Source organism: Maniola jurtina, chromosome 23 (genome assembly GCF_905333055.1).
Source record: "Maniola jurtina chromosome 23, ilManJurt1.1, whole genome shotgun sequence".
NCBI lineage: Eukaryota > Metazoa > Arthropoda > Insecta > Lepidoptera > Nymphalidae > Maniola > Maniola jurtina.
The window spans coordinates 1,506,658-1,523,820 of record NC_060051.1 but is presented as its reverse complement, the minus strand read 5'-3'; the positions used below and the strand labels follow the sequence as shown (position 1 = coordinate 1,523,820).

The window sequence follows — 17,163 nt, the reverse complement described above, 5'->3', positions numbered from 1 at the left end:
TTTCTATTATTGCCGGCCAAAGGTTAGCAGTGACCATAACGCGACTTTAACTACATGTTATGCAACTAGACCTTACTATAATAGTACCTACTGTACCTAGTTAACAGTTACCTAAATAGTACCTAGTTCTTCTAAGTGGAAATTTCCCGGATGACGTATTGGGTCTAATTTTGAATTCGATTTTTATTTTGTACTAACTAGCTAACGCCCGCGACTTCGTTCGCGTGGATGTAGGTTTTTTAAAAATCCCGTGGGAACTCTTTGATTTTCCGAGATAAAAAGTAGCCTATGAGCTAATCCAGGGTAAAATCTATCTCTATTCTTAATTTCAGCCCAATCCGTCCAGTAGTTTTTGCGTGAAGGAGTAACAAACATACACACACACACACACACACACACACACATACACACAAACTTTCGCCTTTATAATATTAGTGTGACTAGCGACCTATCCCGGCTTCGCATGGGCGAAAAACTATACCACTACACATAGTTTTCGTATTACTTTAACTTGTGGTTAAAAAACTTTTTTTTTTTTTGATAAACCCTCTTTCTTTTGGTGATTTCTCTCTCTGGGGGTTTTAATATTTTATCATAATAATATTATGTAGACTATACCTATTCCACCTAATCTAAGTAGGTATGGTGTGTCTATGTAGGTAAGCAAGGATACACTGTTCATGGTTATATTATAGTATGCGACTTCGTCTGCGTGTGCTTAGGCTTTTTAAAAATGCCATGGAAGGTCTGATTTTCCGGAATAAAACGTAGTCTGTGTCCGTCTACGGGATGTAAGCTAATCTCTGTACCAAATCACTTAACATCAGGTGACCCGTCTGCTCGTTTGCTCGCTATTTTTTATTTTAAAAAAGTACATCAAAATGGATGGGCAGTGAAAAGGTAGGTAGGTAGTCTACCTACTAAATAAATTCGACATATCCAATAAAATTATTTTGATTTCAAAGCTCTCTCAATACCTAAATGATAATAAACCTTCATAAAAGCGTTATAATGAATCAGATTCGAGTCGTAAAAACTAATTTAGAATGCAATTTGTGTGTTATAGTCGTAAACAAGCAGAACCGGGTCAGAAGGCATATTTTTAGAGTTGCATTGCATTCCCCTTATAGTAAAACAGATGGTGCTATTTGCGTTTATGTACGCTATGGTATTTTCTTCTGGCTTCTGGATCAAAATCCGCCTACTGAACTCCAGTGGTAAAGACTTTGATAAAGTTAAGGAAAAAAATTATTATAAAATAACTAGCGATTCGCCCCGGCTTCGCACGAGTAGGTTATTACAATTTTTGTAGGGATCTCTAATTTTTGTGTAAATAAAAAATAGCATAGGTATGCTACTCAGGAATAATGTAGCTTTCTATTGGTGAAAGAATTTTTGAAATCGGTTCAAAAGTTCCAGAGATTACTCTTTACAAACAAACTTACAAACTTTACCTCTTTATTATAATAGTATTTAGTACAAATTACTGACTTACTTCCTATCGAAACTTACTTAATTATTCCATACTAAAATTTAACTCAAATTTTGTACCTACTCAGCATTATAAAAATGTAAATTTCCCACATTTTAGGATTGCTGGAAGAAATCTCTATTTAATAGAGATAAGTAACTATACAAAGTGTTATTATTTATGAGTTATGATCGACAAATTCAACAAGACAAACAGTCAACATAAACTTACAAAAACATTAACCAATCTTGAACTTTTCTTAGGGTTATTAAACCTTCGGCTCCAGTTAGGCCGAAGGTTGTGGCGATACCCGATCAATCGACTTCGGCTTCGGGCAGAAATCGACCTTCAGTGGGACACTAATCACAGTATATGGGAGAGATACAGTAGTCCGACACCGTCGGTCAACTAACCACGACGACTCTTTAATCTGTTCGAGAGCGGTGTGTAGGCTCGACCGTGCTCGGTACTGCCAGCTAGCTGTACCAACGGTTGTATCTTGAAACTTCTACATATAGTGCAGACTAGATGATGTCAGCAGCTTCGCCCGCGTGGATTGGTCAGATCCCCGGCAGCATCAGGATTGAGGAGTTGGAATTCAAATTTTTTATGGAGCAATGTCGCAAAATTCCTCTATCGATAAAAAAAAATTACGCAAATCGGTTCAGAAATCTCGGAGATATTACTGTACATAGGTAGAAAAGACAACTCCTCCATTTTAAAGTCGGTTAAAAAAGTAGCCTACGTTACTCCTTGGTTAATCCTCGACTTGTCTGTGAAAGTGCCGTCAAAATAGGTTCAGCTATTCCGAAGATTAGCCCGTTCAAACAGACAGACACTTCAATTTTATATATTAGAAATATAGATTCCTAAACGCTTCGTTAGTGCGATTCAGATTTGCGTGTTCTACTTTGACTTCCGATTAAGTTACCCGTGCTGCCATCTAGAGTGTGCGTCGTGAGTAATCAGGCTTGGGTTCGTGTATCGAGTGATTGTTGATTGATTTCTTCGTATGAGTTAGAAGCGACACCTGCTTGTGAATGTGGCGACCGCCACAAATCTATGTACCGGAAATACGGGGCGCTTCTGGGGATGCCCTGGGAACGATTGCTCTGTCCAGACGGCTTCGTCGAACCTCTGTAGGCAATAACATACTATCCTTACTATGTGCTTAAAGTCTCTTACTAAGCATCAGGTCATTCACCATCTTACAGTTTACAGGCGAACGACCTGTAGTTTAGGCATTTCATTTCATACTGTTTTACATAAACATGTCGATCTACGACGTAGGTATACATGCGTGTTATTAATCATTTTCTCTCTACGTATATTTGCACATTTTGCATTGTTTTGATTATTATTTTTGTTTAAATACTACATTCTAAGTATTACATTTGATAACAAGTGTAAATTAAAAATTTATAACACCCCCGACAAGTAAAGGTTACAGTAACTAGAAAAGAGCTGATAACTTTCAAACGGCTGAACCGATTTTGTTGGATTATAGCTAAGAACACTCTCGATCAAGCCACTTTTCTAACAAAAAAAACTAAATTAAAATCGGTTCATTAGTTTAGGCGCTACGGTGCCACAGACAGATACACAGATACACAGACACACAGATACACACGTCAAACTTATAACACCCCTCTTTTTGGGTCGGGGGTTAAAAACTAAAGTTATAAGTTTTCGAGTAAGTAGGTACAATATTATAAAATCCGAAGTTGGCGCAATATTTCAATGGATGCCTGACATTTACATAATTTAACAAGTAGGTAAGTACCCATGCAAGTATTAAGAGGGCTCTGTCCGTCACTCGTTTCATACAATCGTAGTTCCAATTTCATTTGAATACTAAGCAACCAAAGTCCATGAAATTTTGCAGACATATTCTAGAAACTAATATCTGTGTCTGTGGTTTTCCAGATTTCTGTTAAAATATTCGGTTTCAAAGTTACGCGGTCTTAAAAATTTTCATACAAATCTTTGAGCCCCTGTAATTTTAAAACTACATACTGTTAGAAAAATCTAAAACACCACAGACACAGATATTAGTTTTTAGAATATGTCTGCAAAATTTCATGGACTTTGGTTGCTTAATATTCAAATGAAATTGGAACTACGATTGTATGAAACGAGTGACGGAGAGAGCCCTGTTAAACCTGGTGACAAGCCCCATTTTTTGACATTATGACAGATCGACACCAATTTTGAAAATATCCAGGAGGGTAAAAGATTTGATTCAAAAAGTGTCTAAGTAAATGTTTGATGCCTTAAAATATTAAACTCTTTGTATTAAAAACGCAAAAAATTCTTTACTTTAACAATATGTTAAAATCTTTTCCAGACAGCAGAAAGCTTTTAAATATGACGTAACATCCCCCCTCCTGCGATAAGTAACACCACTTACACAAAAAGTACATTTACAATTTTAAATCTTATTAACATCTTGTCAGGGAAATAATATTTATAATGAACCAAAGAAACATTATTACTTGTTTGAACTAGCTCCTAGATATTTAGTAAAATAAAAGCTCTAAAGTTGAAATAAAAGTCGAATACAGCGCCATTTTGTAAATAAATAATTTTACAGTTTAACATGTATGTGTTGCTAAAATTGAGTGACCTGCTTACTAAACCATATTATTTTAAGACTTTATCATAGATAGATTTTACTAAAAACTTTTAGTTTATTTAGCACTAGCTGCTGTCAGAGTGACAGAGAGAGAGGGAACGATCCCGGATTTAAGTTTTTCAAAAATCGCGCGTCTTTGATTCTTCGTGGCAAAAGTAATCTATGTCCATCCCTGGGGTGCAAGCTATCTCTGAATCTAATTTCGTCCATATCGGCTAATTAGATGAACCGAAAAGGTAACAGGTAGACAAGACCCACACTATCGTTTATTAAATATTAGATTTTTTTTTAAATCCTGTAGGTACTACATAATCCTATAGGATTTTCCGGGATAAAAAGTAGCCTATGTCCTGTCCCGGGATGTACCCCAAGTCTGTACCTTTCATTAAAATCGGTTCAGCGGTTGGGCCGTGAAAAGGTAGCAGACAGACAGACACACTTTCGCATTTATAATATTAGTATGGAAGTATGGATTAGATGGATAAAATAGATTCTGTGTAGCGTCCTACCTATCGGTAGGTATTTTTAGAAAATTAGTATCTTCTAAGGTCAAATGACAAACAGGTACCTACAATAATAGAACATCCTCCAACGCAAGGCGAGTGGAGCAAACAGCCCAATCAAAACGTAATAGCTCGTAAAAGACAATTTTCGAGGAAAGATAGCGATTTTAAGTTTACGACACCGGACGCTGACGATTCTACAATGATTTATTTACACGTTTGGACTTTAGAGATGTACAGTCAACGGCCGTAAGTCGTTCAGCACTTTCTTGATCATATTCGTGGCATGGTTATTCACATGTTTATAAAAACCGGTCAAGTGCGAGTCAGACTCGCGCACCGAGGGTTCTGTACTCGGGTATTTTTTCCGATATTTTGCACAATAAATCAAAAATTATTTTACATAAAAATTTAAAAAAATCTGTTTAAGAATGTATAGGTAAAGCCCTTTCGTATTACGTCAATTTTCAAAGTAAGATGGGTTGTCCAGTTGGTATAGTTGTCTTACTTTGAAAAGTGAAACACATTTTAATTTTTTTAAATGATGTAACCACAAATTTACGGTTTTCAGATTTATTGCTTTACTTGTACAATAAGACCTATCTACCTGCCAAACTTCATGATTCTGGTCAACGGGAAGACACGACGGGCGGACGGACGTACCCACGGATAGACAGACAGACAGACAACAAAGTGATCCTATAAGGATTAAGGGTTCCGTTTTTCCTTTTGAGGTACGAAACCCTAAAAAAGGTCATATTAAGTGCGACAGGTTTTTGATGCAATAGTTTCGCGGAATTGCTACTCGAATTCTGAGGCCGACCGTACAAGTTGAGAACTATCACTACCCATCACACCACACCAGTATTATAAAGGCGAAAGTTTGTACGTGTGTGTTTGAAAGTTTTTTGTTGGTTTATTGGTTTGTCCCTGAATCACGTACAATCAACAAATAAATGACTAAATAATTGTTTTTCTATTCTAAAAATAAAAAATATACTTACCATTCTATCTGATGGTTATTGTTATACAATACAAATATAAATAATAAAACGCAAGTTAGGTAGCAATTAGAATTTTAATGAATATGAATAAGTAGATGCCAAAATCACCTGCGGATGTACATCCCGCGCAGCAACCAGCAAGGCGGTACAACACTATCGACCCTATCTAAGCGGTCAGACTTTATATAAATCTAGATTTATACTTATACTGGATTTCGTTCTATCCTAAGTTGCATTTCTTTTTACATTCAATAAACTTCTTTCTGTTTAAATTGCTTTAAAAACAGATGCGCTTAAAAATAAATAGGAGGGTATACAGTTTTATGCCTCCAAAAATAACACAACAACATCACGAAATTGTGGTTCGAGTGTACGCAAGCAATCGTTAAACAATCAGCTACTGAGTTGACGTACAACGCATCTGAGGCGCAGCGCACACCACCAGAGCCGCGGCATCTTCCTGCATAGAAACTCAAAATAAGCTTAATTTACAGATTTCCAAAAAACCGTGAAAGTGTAAATTAAAAATTTATAACACCTCCGACTAGTGAACGGCTGAACCGATTTTCTTGGATTATATTATATAGCTAAGAACACTCTCGATCAAGCCACCTTTCAAACAAAAAAAACTAAATTAAAATCGGTTCATTAGTTTAGAAGCTACGATGCCACAGACAGATATACACTGATACACTCGTCAAACTTATAACACCCCTCTTTTTGGGTCGGGGGTTAGTCGAATAGAGAACCTCCTCCTTTTATTGAAGTCGGTTAAAAATAGTTCATTCATTGGTTCCAGGTGAAAATGACGGAGCAACCACAAGCAACCGGCGCGACGACACCGGACGTCGACGCGCCGGACACGGGGCAGGCGGCCACGCAACCACAGCCCAAGAAACTAGCCCGGCCACGCGGGAAGGCGCAACCAGAGAAACCGAAGAGGAGTCTCTTTTGTTTAAACTTAAAGAACCCAATAAGGAAGCTGTGCTATGATATTGTTGAGTGGAAGTATCCTTTTTACCCGACTGCGGTCAAAGCCAAAAGGGTTATGATTTTAGCAGCCTATGTATGTATGTATGTATGTATGTATGTATATACATAATATGTATGTATGTTTGTATCCAGATTCTGTGTGTTCCACTTTAACACCTAAACTACTGGGGCGAGAATAACCAGTAAGAAACTCGGCTGTTGCTCTTTTCAATTGTTCAATAGTTTACAACCATATGCCATACTATACAAGCATTTGCAGCCCCGCGCATTGCTGGAGCGAAACCTATGCGAAGTCGCAAGCAGTTGTTAATATAATTCTTATTAACAGTGGTAGTGCCGTAGTGGCAGCGGTCTTATTAGTGGGAGGTCCCGGGTTCGATTCCCGGAAGGGGTTTGGAATTTTATAATTTCTAAATCTACGTTCTGGTCTGGTGGGGGGAGGCTTCGGCCGTGGCTAGTTACCAGCCTACCGGCAAAGCCATGTCGCCAAGCCCTTTAGCGTTCCGGTATGATGGCGTGTAAAAATAAAGGGGTATGGGTTTAATAAAAACTGCCAAACCCCTTCCAGATTAGCCCTTATCTTAGGCTGCATCATCACTTACCACCAGGTGGTATTGCAGTCAAGGGCTACCTTGTATCTGAATTTAAAAAAATTATAACTGCAAACATTATGATACCCTGAACACGACACCAGACCTTTCGAGTACATGATCTTGACGACGATCTTTGCCAACTGCATCGCGTTGGCTGTCTTCACGCCATATCCTGTCGGAGACACCAATGAGACAAACCAAGTATTGGTAAGGATATTTTTTTTTAATTATTTTAGAGTTATTTTCCTACCCAGGTGTTTCCTAAAAACGATATTTTTCAGTGATCGAAGTAAGCCGAGCTACTATTCTATAAAGCTACCATTTCATTCCATTCCATCAGCCTGTATGCGTCCACAGCAGCTGGACATAGGCCTTTCCAAGAGCGCGCCACCAAACACGGTCCTCCGCCTTCCTCATCCACCCGCTCCCCGCCACCTTCTTCAGGTCATCGGTCCAGCGGGCTGGAGGTCATTTTGGTTAATGAATATGCTGAGTTGTATTTATATTAAAAAAAACTTATGGCCTCTTGAAAGATCGATAACAAGTGTAAATTAAAAATTTATAACACCCCCGACGATCCAAAGTATCTGAGTTTTCCAAAACATCATTTTCAAATAAATAATTATGTATTTAGGCAACGTCCATCTTGACAGCTTGACATTTGTCAATTGACATAATATTATGAACCTAACGGTTGTCTAACCTTCTTTTCTACAAGAAAACTAGAAAACAGCTGATAACTCTTAAACAGCTGAACCAATTTTTTTAGATTAGGTATAGCTAAGAACACTCTCGATCAAGCCACCTTTCAAACAAAAAAAACTAAATTAAAATCGGTTCATTCGTTTAGGCGCTACGATGCCACAGACAGATACACAGATACAGAGATACACAGATACACAGACACACAGATACACAGATACACACGTCAAACTTATAACACCCCTCTTTTTGGGTCGGGGGTTAAAAAAAAAGACCCAACGGACGTAGTCTGAGACGTATACGCGCTGCTTTACTAACTATTGATTGCCTACCCTTACTTCAAAGCACGCCACTGGCTGGATATATCAACTCCCTGCTATAGGTACTACACTTTCCAGTGCAAACCATACGCAATGTCTATAGGTCCTTGGAAGTTGGATTGGTATTTTTTAACCCCCGACCCGAAAAAAGGGGTGTTATAAGTTTGACGTGTGTATCTGTGTATCTGTCTGTGGCATCGCAGCTCCTAAACTAATGAACCGATTTTAATTTAGTTTTTTTTGTTTGAAAGGTGGCTTGATCGAGAGTGTTCTTAGCTATAATCCAAGAAAATCGGTTCAGCCGTTTGAAAGTTATCAGCTCTTTTCTAGTTACTGTAACCTTCACTTGTCGGGGGTGTTATAAATTTTTAATTTACACTTGTGATCTGATTATAAATGTTTTTGCTAGTATGAAGACGGTCAAAATGAATTCAGCTGACAAGGTAGTAGATATAGAACCTTTGATGTCTTGTTTCGCAGGAGAAAGGAAAATTAAATCGATTTCATCTCAGGAGGATGTACATATATATAAAATCTTTCACGTCTCGTTACGCACCAGAAAGTAAAACAATTTCAGCTGAGGAGGAAGATATAAAATCTTTAACGTCTCGTTTCGTAGGAGAAAGTGGAGTGAGGAGGAAGATATAAAATCTTTAACGTCTCGTTTCGTAGGAGAAAGTGGAGTGAGGAGGAAGATATAAAATCTTTAACGTCTCGTTTCGTAGGAGAAAGTGGAGTGAGGAGGAAGATATAAAATCTTTAACGTCTCGTTTCGTAGGAGAAAGTGGAGTGAGGAGGAAGATATAAAATCTTTAACGTCTCGTTTCGTAGGAGAAAGTGGAGTGAGGAGGAAGATATAAAATCTTTAACGTCTCGTTTCGTAGGAGAAAGTGGAGTGAGGAGGAAGATATAAAATCTTTAACGTCTCATTTCGTAGGAGAAAGTGGAGTGAGGAGGAAGATATAAAATCTTTAACGTCTCGTTTCGTAGGAGAAAGTGGAGTGAGGAGGAAGATATAAAATCTTTAACGTCTCGTTTCGTAGGAGAAAGTGGAGTGAGGAGGAAGATATAAAATCTTTAACGTCTCGTTTCGTAGGAGAAAGTGGAGTGAGGAGGAAGATATAAAATCTTTAACGTCTCGTTTCGTAGGAGAAAGTGGAGTGAGGAGGAAGATATAAAATCTTTAACGTCTCGTTTCGTAGGAGAAAGTGGAGTGAGGAGGAAGATATAAAATCTTTAACGTCTCGTTTCGTAGGAGAAAGTGGAGTGAGGAGGAAGATATAAAATCTTTAACGTCTCGTTTCGTAGGAGAAAGTGGAGTGGATATTCATGGCTATATTCACGGCGGAGTGCGTGATGAAGATCGTCGCGTATGGGTTCCTCTTCCACCCGGGTGCCTACCTTAGGAATACCTGGAACAGCCTTGACTTCACCATCGTCACTATTGGGTAAGTCGCTTTACTTCCTATGACTCGAAAATTTTTTTTTTATAAACAAGATAAAGTTGAAAACTAAAAGCCGACAGCGATCGTCTTAATAAACGCTGAAATATTATAGTAAAATTGTTTTTCTGTCGCTTGGTATATTTTAATGTTATAGTACATTTATATTTATGAACTCAGAATTATTTCCTCTTACATTTGACACCCCACTCGATACAATACCAAAAAAAAATTTAGAGACTCCCACTATTTTTCACGTAATATCCCTTAGGTCAATTTTTTTCGTATAAAATGTAGCCTATGTCACCCGGACCTTTACGACGAATCGATTGACACCTCATTCATCAAAATCGGCCCAGTAGTTAAGGGGCTCCGGTGGAACACAGAATCTGGATACAAACATACACACATACATACATACATACATACATAGACTGCTAAAATCATAACCCTTCCTTTTGCCGCAGTCGGGTAAAAAATATTTTAGCGTTTATTAAGACAATCGCAGTTGGGTTTTAGTTTTCAACTTTATCTTGTTAGTGTTTGTGGTTTTTGAAGCCGGTTTTTTTGAACATTTTATACAGAAACAAATATACTCGTAACACTGGAAAAATAATGTCTGGACAAATATTTGGAGAACAATTTGACTGTGAATGTAATATGAGTAATATCACTCTGGTAATATAGTAGTATTGAGTCATTTATATGCCACTTGTGTAATATACTATATATATAACATATCGTTTTATGTTCCACTTGAAAAAGAAAGGGTGGCGTGTTTTCGGGACGTACCAATACTCACGAGTGCTATCAAATTACCATGTTTTGAAGCGTTTAGTATTTATTATGTCGCCTTCAGTGCCAGGGGTTTCACTCATTTTTTAACCTCTGACAAAAAAAGAGGAATGTTACATCAAAAAAGTGGAGGTGTCCAAAAATTTTTTTTTGCTATCCCACTTTGACATCCCACTAGTTACAGAGTGGTATATCAAATGAAAGAGGTGAAAATATGAGCTCATGAATATAAAATATTTACAACAACTTTAAGATATACCAAGCGACAGAAAAACAATTTCACTCTAATATTTCAGCATTTAAAGACGATCGCAGTCGGGTTTTAGTTTTCAACTTTTTAGTGTTTGTGGTTATTAACTTTTTGAATTACTTACGACTTGTTTACAGAATAGCAAGTCAGATTCTGCAGCTCATATCGAAAGATCTCTTCGACGTCAAAGCCTTAAGAGCCTTCAGGGTACTGCGGCCTTTGAGACTGGTTTCTGGAGTGCCAAGTAAGTTTTTTTTTAATAAAAAAAGTTAAAATGCCTTTACGCACAAAATTGTGTAACTGTAATAATTGACCATTATATATTTTTGACAACCTCCGTGGCTCAGTGGTGAGTGCTGTGGTCTTACAAGTGGGAGGTCCCGGGTTCGATTCGCTGCAGGGGCAATTAGGAAGTGATAATTTCTAAATTGTCTCTGGTTTGGTCTGGTGGGAGACTACAGCCGTGGCTAGTTACCACCATAACTTGCTGCCGAGCGATTTAGCGTTCCGGTACGATACCGTGTAGAAACCGATATGGGTTTAACATCCCTTCAAATTAGCCCGCTTCTAACTTAGACTGCATCATCACTTACCACCAGGTGAGGTTGCAGTCAAGGTATAATTTAAATTTGTAATCCATACTAATATTATGAATGCGAAAGTGTGTCTGTCTGCCTGCTACCTTTTCACGGCCCAACAGTTTAACCGATTCTGACGAAATTTGGTACAGGGTTAGCTTATATCCCGGAAATTCAAAGAGTTCCCACGGGATTCCCAAAAACCCATCTGCTTAACCGATTTGTATGAAATTTGGTACCGAGGTAGCTTGCGTCCCTGTAATTGACATAGGTATTTTATCTCGTAAAATTTTTCCCACGGGATCTTTAAACACCTAAATCCACGCGGACGAAGTCGCGGGCATCCTCTAGTGGAAAAATAAAAAAAGTGTTTGATGAATATCTAAATATCCATACTTACAAAGTATAGTACGCGACAGGTCGACATGGCAATGGTTATGAGGCGGGGAAACGCACCACACACCCACATATCGCCCACACTATCCCACACCGTGGGTGTGTGGGTGTGCGGGGCGTCCCCACCCCGACGTGTCCATACTATATCTATTTGTCTGACTGCTATCTTTTCATGGCTGAAATTAATCCCTGCGATCAAAGTCCCACCATCTAGTCTTCCATATGACTTCCAGGTCTTCAAATCGTGTTGAACTCCATCCTCAAGGCGATGGTACCACTGTTCCACATCGCGTTTCTGGTACTGTTCGTGATCATCATCTACGCCATCATTGGCCTGGAGCTGTTCTCTGGGCTTCTTCACAAGACTTGCTTTATAAATGGAACCGGTAAGTTCTACAACATCTACTATAGCTGTAGGAAGGACTCGCTGCCCACGGTGCTATAAATCGGTGTGCCAGATGCGTCCGGTGCGTCACTTATCGATAACTACTTATTGATTCTTGTACTCTATCCTTGGAAAGAAGACAGTATAGCGCTCTTTCTGTTACGTGAAATTCCACGTGATACAGCCAAAAATCTTAGCACTACATCGCATCGCATCGCACCGGATCAGATCGCACCGGATCGCAGCGCATCGTATCGCATCGCATCGCACCGCATCGCATTGGACCGGATCGGATCGGATCGCATCGCATAGTATCACATCGCACCAGATCGGATCGGATCCGGTCTGGTCGTACCCTATCCGATCCGATCCCATCCCATCCAATCCCATCCCATTATATTCTATTCTAAAAAGTCTTGCCTCATAGGCAGATCTTTCTAGGTCAGCAGATTGAAATCTTATTTCAGACACAATGGCGGATGACGCGGGTCCGTGCTCTAGTGAGAAGGACGTTGGCAAGAACTGTGACGATGGCTTCATTTGCAAGGAAGGGTGGAAGGGGCCTAACTTTGGCATCACCAACTTTGACAACATTGGATACTCCATGCTCACTGTCTTCCAATGCATCACCTTGGAAGGCTGGACTGATATTATGTACGCTGTAAGGAAAATAAATATTTATTATTAACTAGATGATGCCCGCGACTTCGTCCGAGAGGATTTGGTTTTTTTCTTAAATCCCGCGGGAACTCTTTGCTTTCCGGAATAAAAAGTCGCCTATGTCAATTTCCGGGACGCAAGCTACCTCTGTACCAAATTTCATAAAAATCGGTTAAACGGATTTAAGGAATATAACGGATATAACGGATAAGCTTTTAAGAATCCCGTGGGAAGTCTTTGATATTCCGGTATCAATTTCCGGGACGCAAGCTACTTCTGTACCCACAAAAAAACGATTAAACGGATGGGCTTTTAAGAAGCCCGGGGAAACTCTTCGATTCACCGGGATAAAAAGTAGATGTAAGCTAAATCTGTACCAAATTCCATCAAAATCGGTTAAAATGTTGGGCCGTGAAAAGCTAGTAGACAGACAGACACACTTTCGCATTTATAATATTAGTATGGATGGAAAATCACTCACGATAGTTTAAACGCTAATAAAACTCCAAGCCAATTGGTTTTCTTAAGGTTTTTTGATTGTCATTACAGATTGCAGATGTAAAGGGAAACACCTGGGTGTGGATATACTTCATCTCGTTGGTCATCTTTGGCAACTTTTTCGTGATGAATCTTATTCTTGGTGTGTTATCAGGGTAAGTTCTATTGATCACTAGCTTATGCCCTGCATAGATTTCAAACCCTTATTTTTAACCCCCGATCCAAAAAGAGGGGTGTTATAAGTTTGACGTGTGGATCTGTGTATCTGTCCGTGGCATCGTAGCTTCTAAACCAATAAACTGATTTTAATTTAGTTTTTTTTTTGTTTGAAAGGTGACTTGATCGAGAGTGTTCTTAGCTATAATCCAAGAAAATCGGTTCAGCCGTTTGAAAGTTATCAGCCCTTTTCTAGTTACTGTAACCTTCACTTGTCGGGGGTGTTATAAATTTTTAATTTACACTTGTATCCCCTTCATGATCAACCAGTTGCCAGCCCACTACTGACCACGGGTCTCTTCTCTGAATGAGAAGGGCTTAGGCCATAGTCTGCCACGCTGGCCCAATGCGGATTGGCGGACTTCACTCACCTTTGAGTAGGTACATGGAGAGCTCTCAGGCATGCAGGTTTCCTCACAATGTTTCCCTTCACCTTTAAAGCAAGTGATATTTAATTGCTTAAAAACGCACGATAACAGAAAAGTTAGAGGTGCGTGCCCGGGATCGAACCCCCGACTTCCGATTAAGAGCCAGACGTTCTAACCACTAGGCTATCACAGCTTTTTTAGATTGAATTTTCAAAAAGCCTATCTTAGCGGATGTCCACGTCAAAATAGCTATTTGCATGCCTTTCAGCCCGATCCGTCCAGTAGTTTTGAGTCTAGTATTTTGAAATAGTATCTGGCAACACAATTCATTAATTTAATTCACAAGTCGAACGATTATAAATGCGAATCTGACTATAAATAATGTTATCATTTTGTTATTTCAAAGAGAGTTCTCTAAAGAAAGAGAGAAAGCGAAGAATAGAGGAGATTTCCAGAAGTCAAGAGAGAGACAGCAGTTTGAAGAGGATCTCAAAGGTTACTTGAACTGGATCACCGTGGCTGAGGAGTTGGACCTTGAGAACGATCAAGGGCAGAAAGAGGAAGACCAGGATTCTCAAGGTACGATTTTTGAATATAGTTAAGGAATAACTGCATGATAAACAAAATAAATCTATTTATAGGACGTTATTATAATTTATGATAACCACTACTTATATCAGCAACTAGCTGACGCCCGCGACTTCGTCCGCGTGGATTTAGGTTTTTCGAAATCCCGTGGGAACTCTTTAGTTTTCCGGGATAAAAAGTAGCCTATGTGCTAATCCAGAGTATAATCATCTCCATTCTAAATTTCAGCCCAATCCGTCCAGTAGTTTTTGCGTGAAGGAGTAACAAACATACACATACACACACACACACACACACACACACACACACACACACACACACACACACACACACACACACACATACAAACTTTCGCCTTTATAATATTAGTGTGATTATTATGATTTATGATAACGACTACTAAAAAGCCTTTTTAACCCCCGACCCAAAAAGAGGGGTGTTATAAGTTTGACGTGTGTATCTGTGTATCTGTGTGTCTGTGTATCTGTGTATCTGTGTATCTGTGTATCTGTCTGTGGCATCGTAGCGCCTAAACGAATGAACCGATTTTAATTTACTTTTTTTTGTTTGAAAGGTGGCTTGATCGAGAGTGTTCTTAGCTATAATCCAAAAAAATTGGTGCAGCCGTTTAAGAGTTATCAGCTCTTTTCTAGTTTTCTTGTAGAAAAGAAGGTTACATAACCGTTAGGTTCATAATATTATGTCGATTGACAAAATATGTCAAGCTGTCAAGATGGACGTTGCCTTGATACATAATTATTTATTTGTTGAAAATGATGTTTTGGAAAACTCAGATACTTTGTCGGGGGTGTTATAAATTTTTAATTTACACTTGTACTTAATTATATCAGCAATAGCAAAAAAATTTTGAGACCACCACTTTCTTGGATGTAACTTCCTCAGGTCGATTGTTTTTAACCCCCCGACCCAAAAAGAGGGGTGTTATAAGTTTGACGTGTGTATCTGTGTATCTGTCTGTGGCATCGTAGCTCCTAAACTAATGAACCGATTTTAATTTAGTTTTTTTTGTTTGAAAGGTGGCTTGATCGAGAGTGTTCTTAGCTATAATTCAAGAAAATCGGTTCAGCCGTTTGAAAGTTACCAGCTCTTTTCTAGTTATTTCTGTAACCTTCGCTTGTCGGGGGTGTTATAAATTTTTAATTTACACTTGTTCATATAAAATGTAGCCTATGTCACCTGGACCGTAATAACAAATCAATTGACACCTGATTCATCAAAATCAGCTCTGTAGTTTAGGCGCTACGGTGAAACATACATAAGAATAAACCTACATATCTAAGTCTATAGACTGCTTAAAATCAAAACCCTTCCTTTTGGCTTTACCTTAGTCGGGTGAAAAAGAGACCGGAAAAGGCGAATTATAAACCTCAACTTCGTCTGTGTTGGTGTTAGCTGGCGGGCGTGCTCTGCCTTTTTGGAGTGTTTTTTTTTTTTTTTTTTTTTGTTAAAACTGTCTGGAAAGCGCTCTAAGGGGGTGCCGTGCGTGTGTCGGCGAGCGCCGGCACAGACGGGGTCCATACTTGTACATAGTTTCCTTAACTTGTTACAAATAACTACAAACTTGACATTGGCTAATCTTTGTAAAGCCAGACGAGAGAGAAAAAAAATGAATTTATTAAGTAAAGCTCGTTTTTGTTTTTAGGCAACAAAAAGGAACGCAGAAGTAACGATGGCTCTCAAAGTAACATGAATGGCAATGGAGACCCACCGCCCAATACAACTTGCAAGATGTACTGTCGGAGATTTGACAAAGTAAGTAAAAAACCTTTTTTTTTAGGGTTCCGTATCACCAGAGAAAAAACCGGCCAAGTGCGAGTCGGACTCACACATCTATTTATTTATTACACACAAACATATATACAGAAAAAATTAGAAGAAACTATGCTAGATGGTGCAAAGGCAGCCTTATTGCTATAGCAAGCAATCTGTTACAGGCAGTCTTTGGTGTACGGATTAAGTGAGCGCGGGATGTTTGCAGAAAGTTAGATAAATTAATAAGCATAACAACATTTATTTAATTTTAAGAAAGCTTTTTATGTTTTAGGTAAATCGTCGCATGCGCAGGGCTTGCAGGAAAGCGGTCAAGTCACAGACCTTCTATTGGGCCATCATTGTTCTCGTTTTTCTGAATACTTTAGTTTTGGCGACGGAACATCACGGGTAAGTCTATTTTGGCCAACTATAATACATGAATAAGTATACTTAAATATGATAATAATAGTTATTTGTTCAACAAGATAGCAAAGTTCATTTTTGTTGTGAGTGCCTAGTTTGAACCCCGAGCGGGCGAAGGATTCTAAGTCCTGAGTGTAGCGAGGGATTCAAACTTCAAAGGCACAAGAAACAAAAATTTTGCTATCGTGTGAGACATACAACTTTTCACCTCAATAGCGAAAAACTACAAGATGTAAATTAAAGTATATTTTTTTGCAGACAACACGAATGGCTTGAAGTGTTCCAGAACTACGCCAACTATCTATTTGTGGTTCTCTTCACGATGGAAATGTTGGTGAAGATGTACGCACTGGGATTCCAAGTAAGATTTTCAAATATTAATAGGCACTAATATGTATAGAAAATACTAGAAAAAAAAACAAGTAGAGCTATCTTCTAAATAAAATAAAATACTGTGTCGTACCTTGATTAAAGCAAGTGTAAGTCTCCTAAAAGTTTCTCTCTTAAACTCCCACTTGCCAGGATCAATTAGGTATAGTCAAAACAGATTCATCATACGAGAACCAGAAA

General features: G+C 38.6%; 1 protein-coding gene across 18 annotated transcripts in view; it reads left to right on the top strand.

The window, feature by feature from the left end:
• The window catches only part of LOC123877423 (muscle calcium channel subunit alpha-1-like), a 56,869-nt gene that overhangs the window by 3,046 nt on the left and 36,660 nt on the right, over positions 1–17,163 (top strand). For 17 of the 18 annotated variants that reach the window (XR_006798589.1, XR_006798588.1, XM_045924203.1 and 14 more), the window contains exons 2-12: positions 6,413–6,621; positions 7,301–7,406; positions 9,530–9,669; positions 10,846–10,952; positions 11,916–12,068; positions 12,535–12,728; positions 13,277–13,380; positions 14,216–14,388; positions 16,061–16,170; positions 16,463–16,578; positions 16,852–16,954. Coding sequence is in view for 16 of the 18 variants with exons in the window: in XM_045924203.1 (XP_045780159.1) it covers positions 6,419–6,621; positions 7,301–7,406; positions 9,530–9,669; positions 10,846–10,952; positions 11,916–12,068; positions 12,535–12,728; positions 13,277–13,380; positions 14,216–14,388; positions 16,061–16,170; positions 16,463–16,578; positions 16,852–16,954 (1,509 nt within the window). In the remaining 2 variants the exon portion in view is untranslated. Of the gene's footprint in view, positions 1–6,412; positions 6,622–7,300; positions 7,407–9,529; positions 9,670–10,845; positions 10,953–11,915; positions 12,069–12,534; positions 12,729–13,276; positions 13,381–14,215; positions 14,389–16,060; positions 16,171–16,462; positions 16,579–16,851; positions 16,955–17,163 lie in introns of those variants that run through there. The other variant, XM_045924197.1, reaches the window with a different exon arrangement.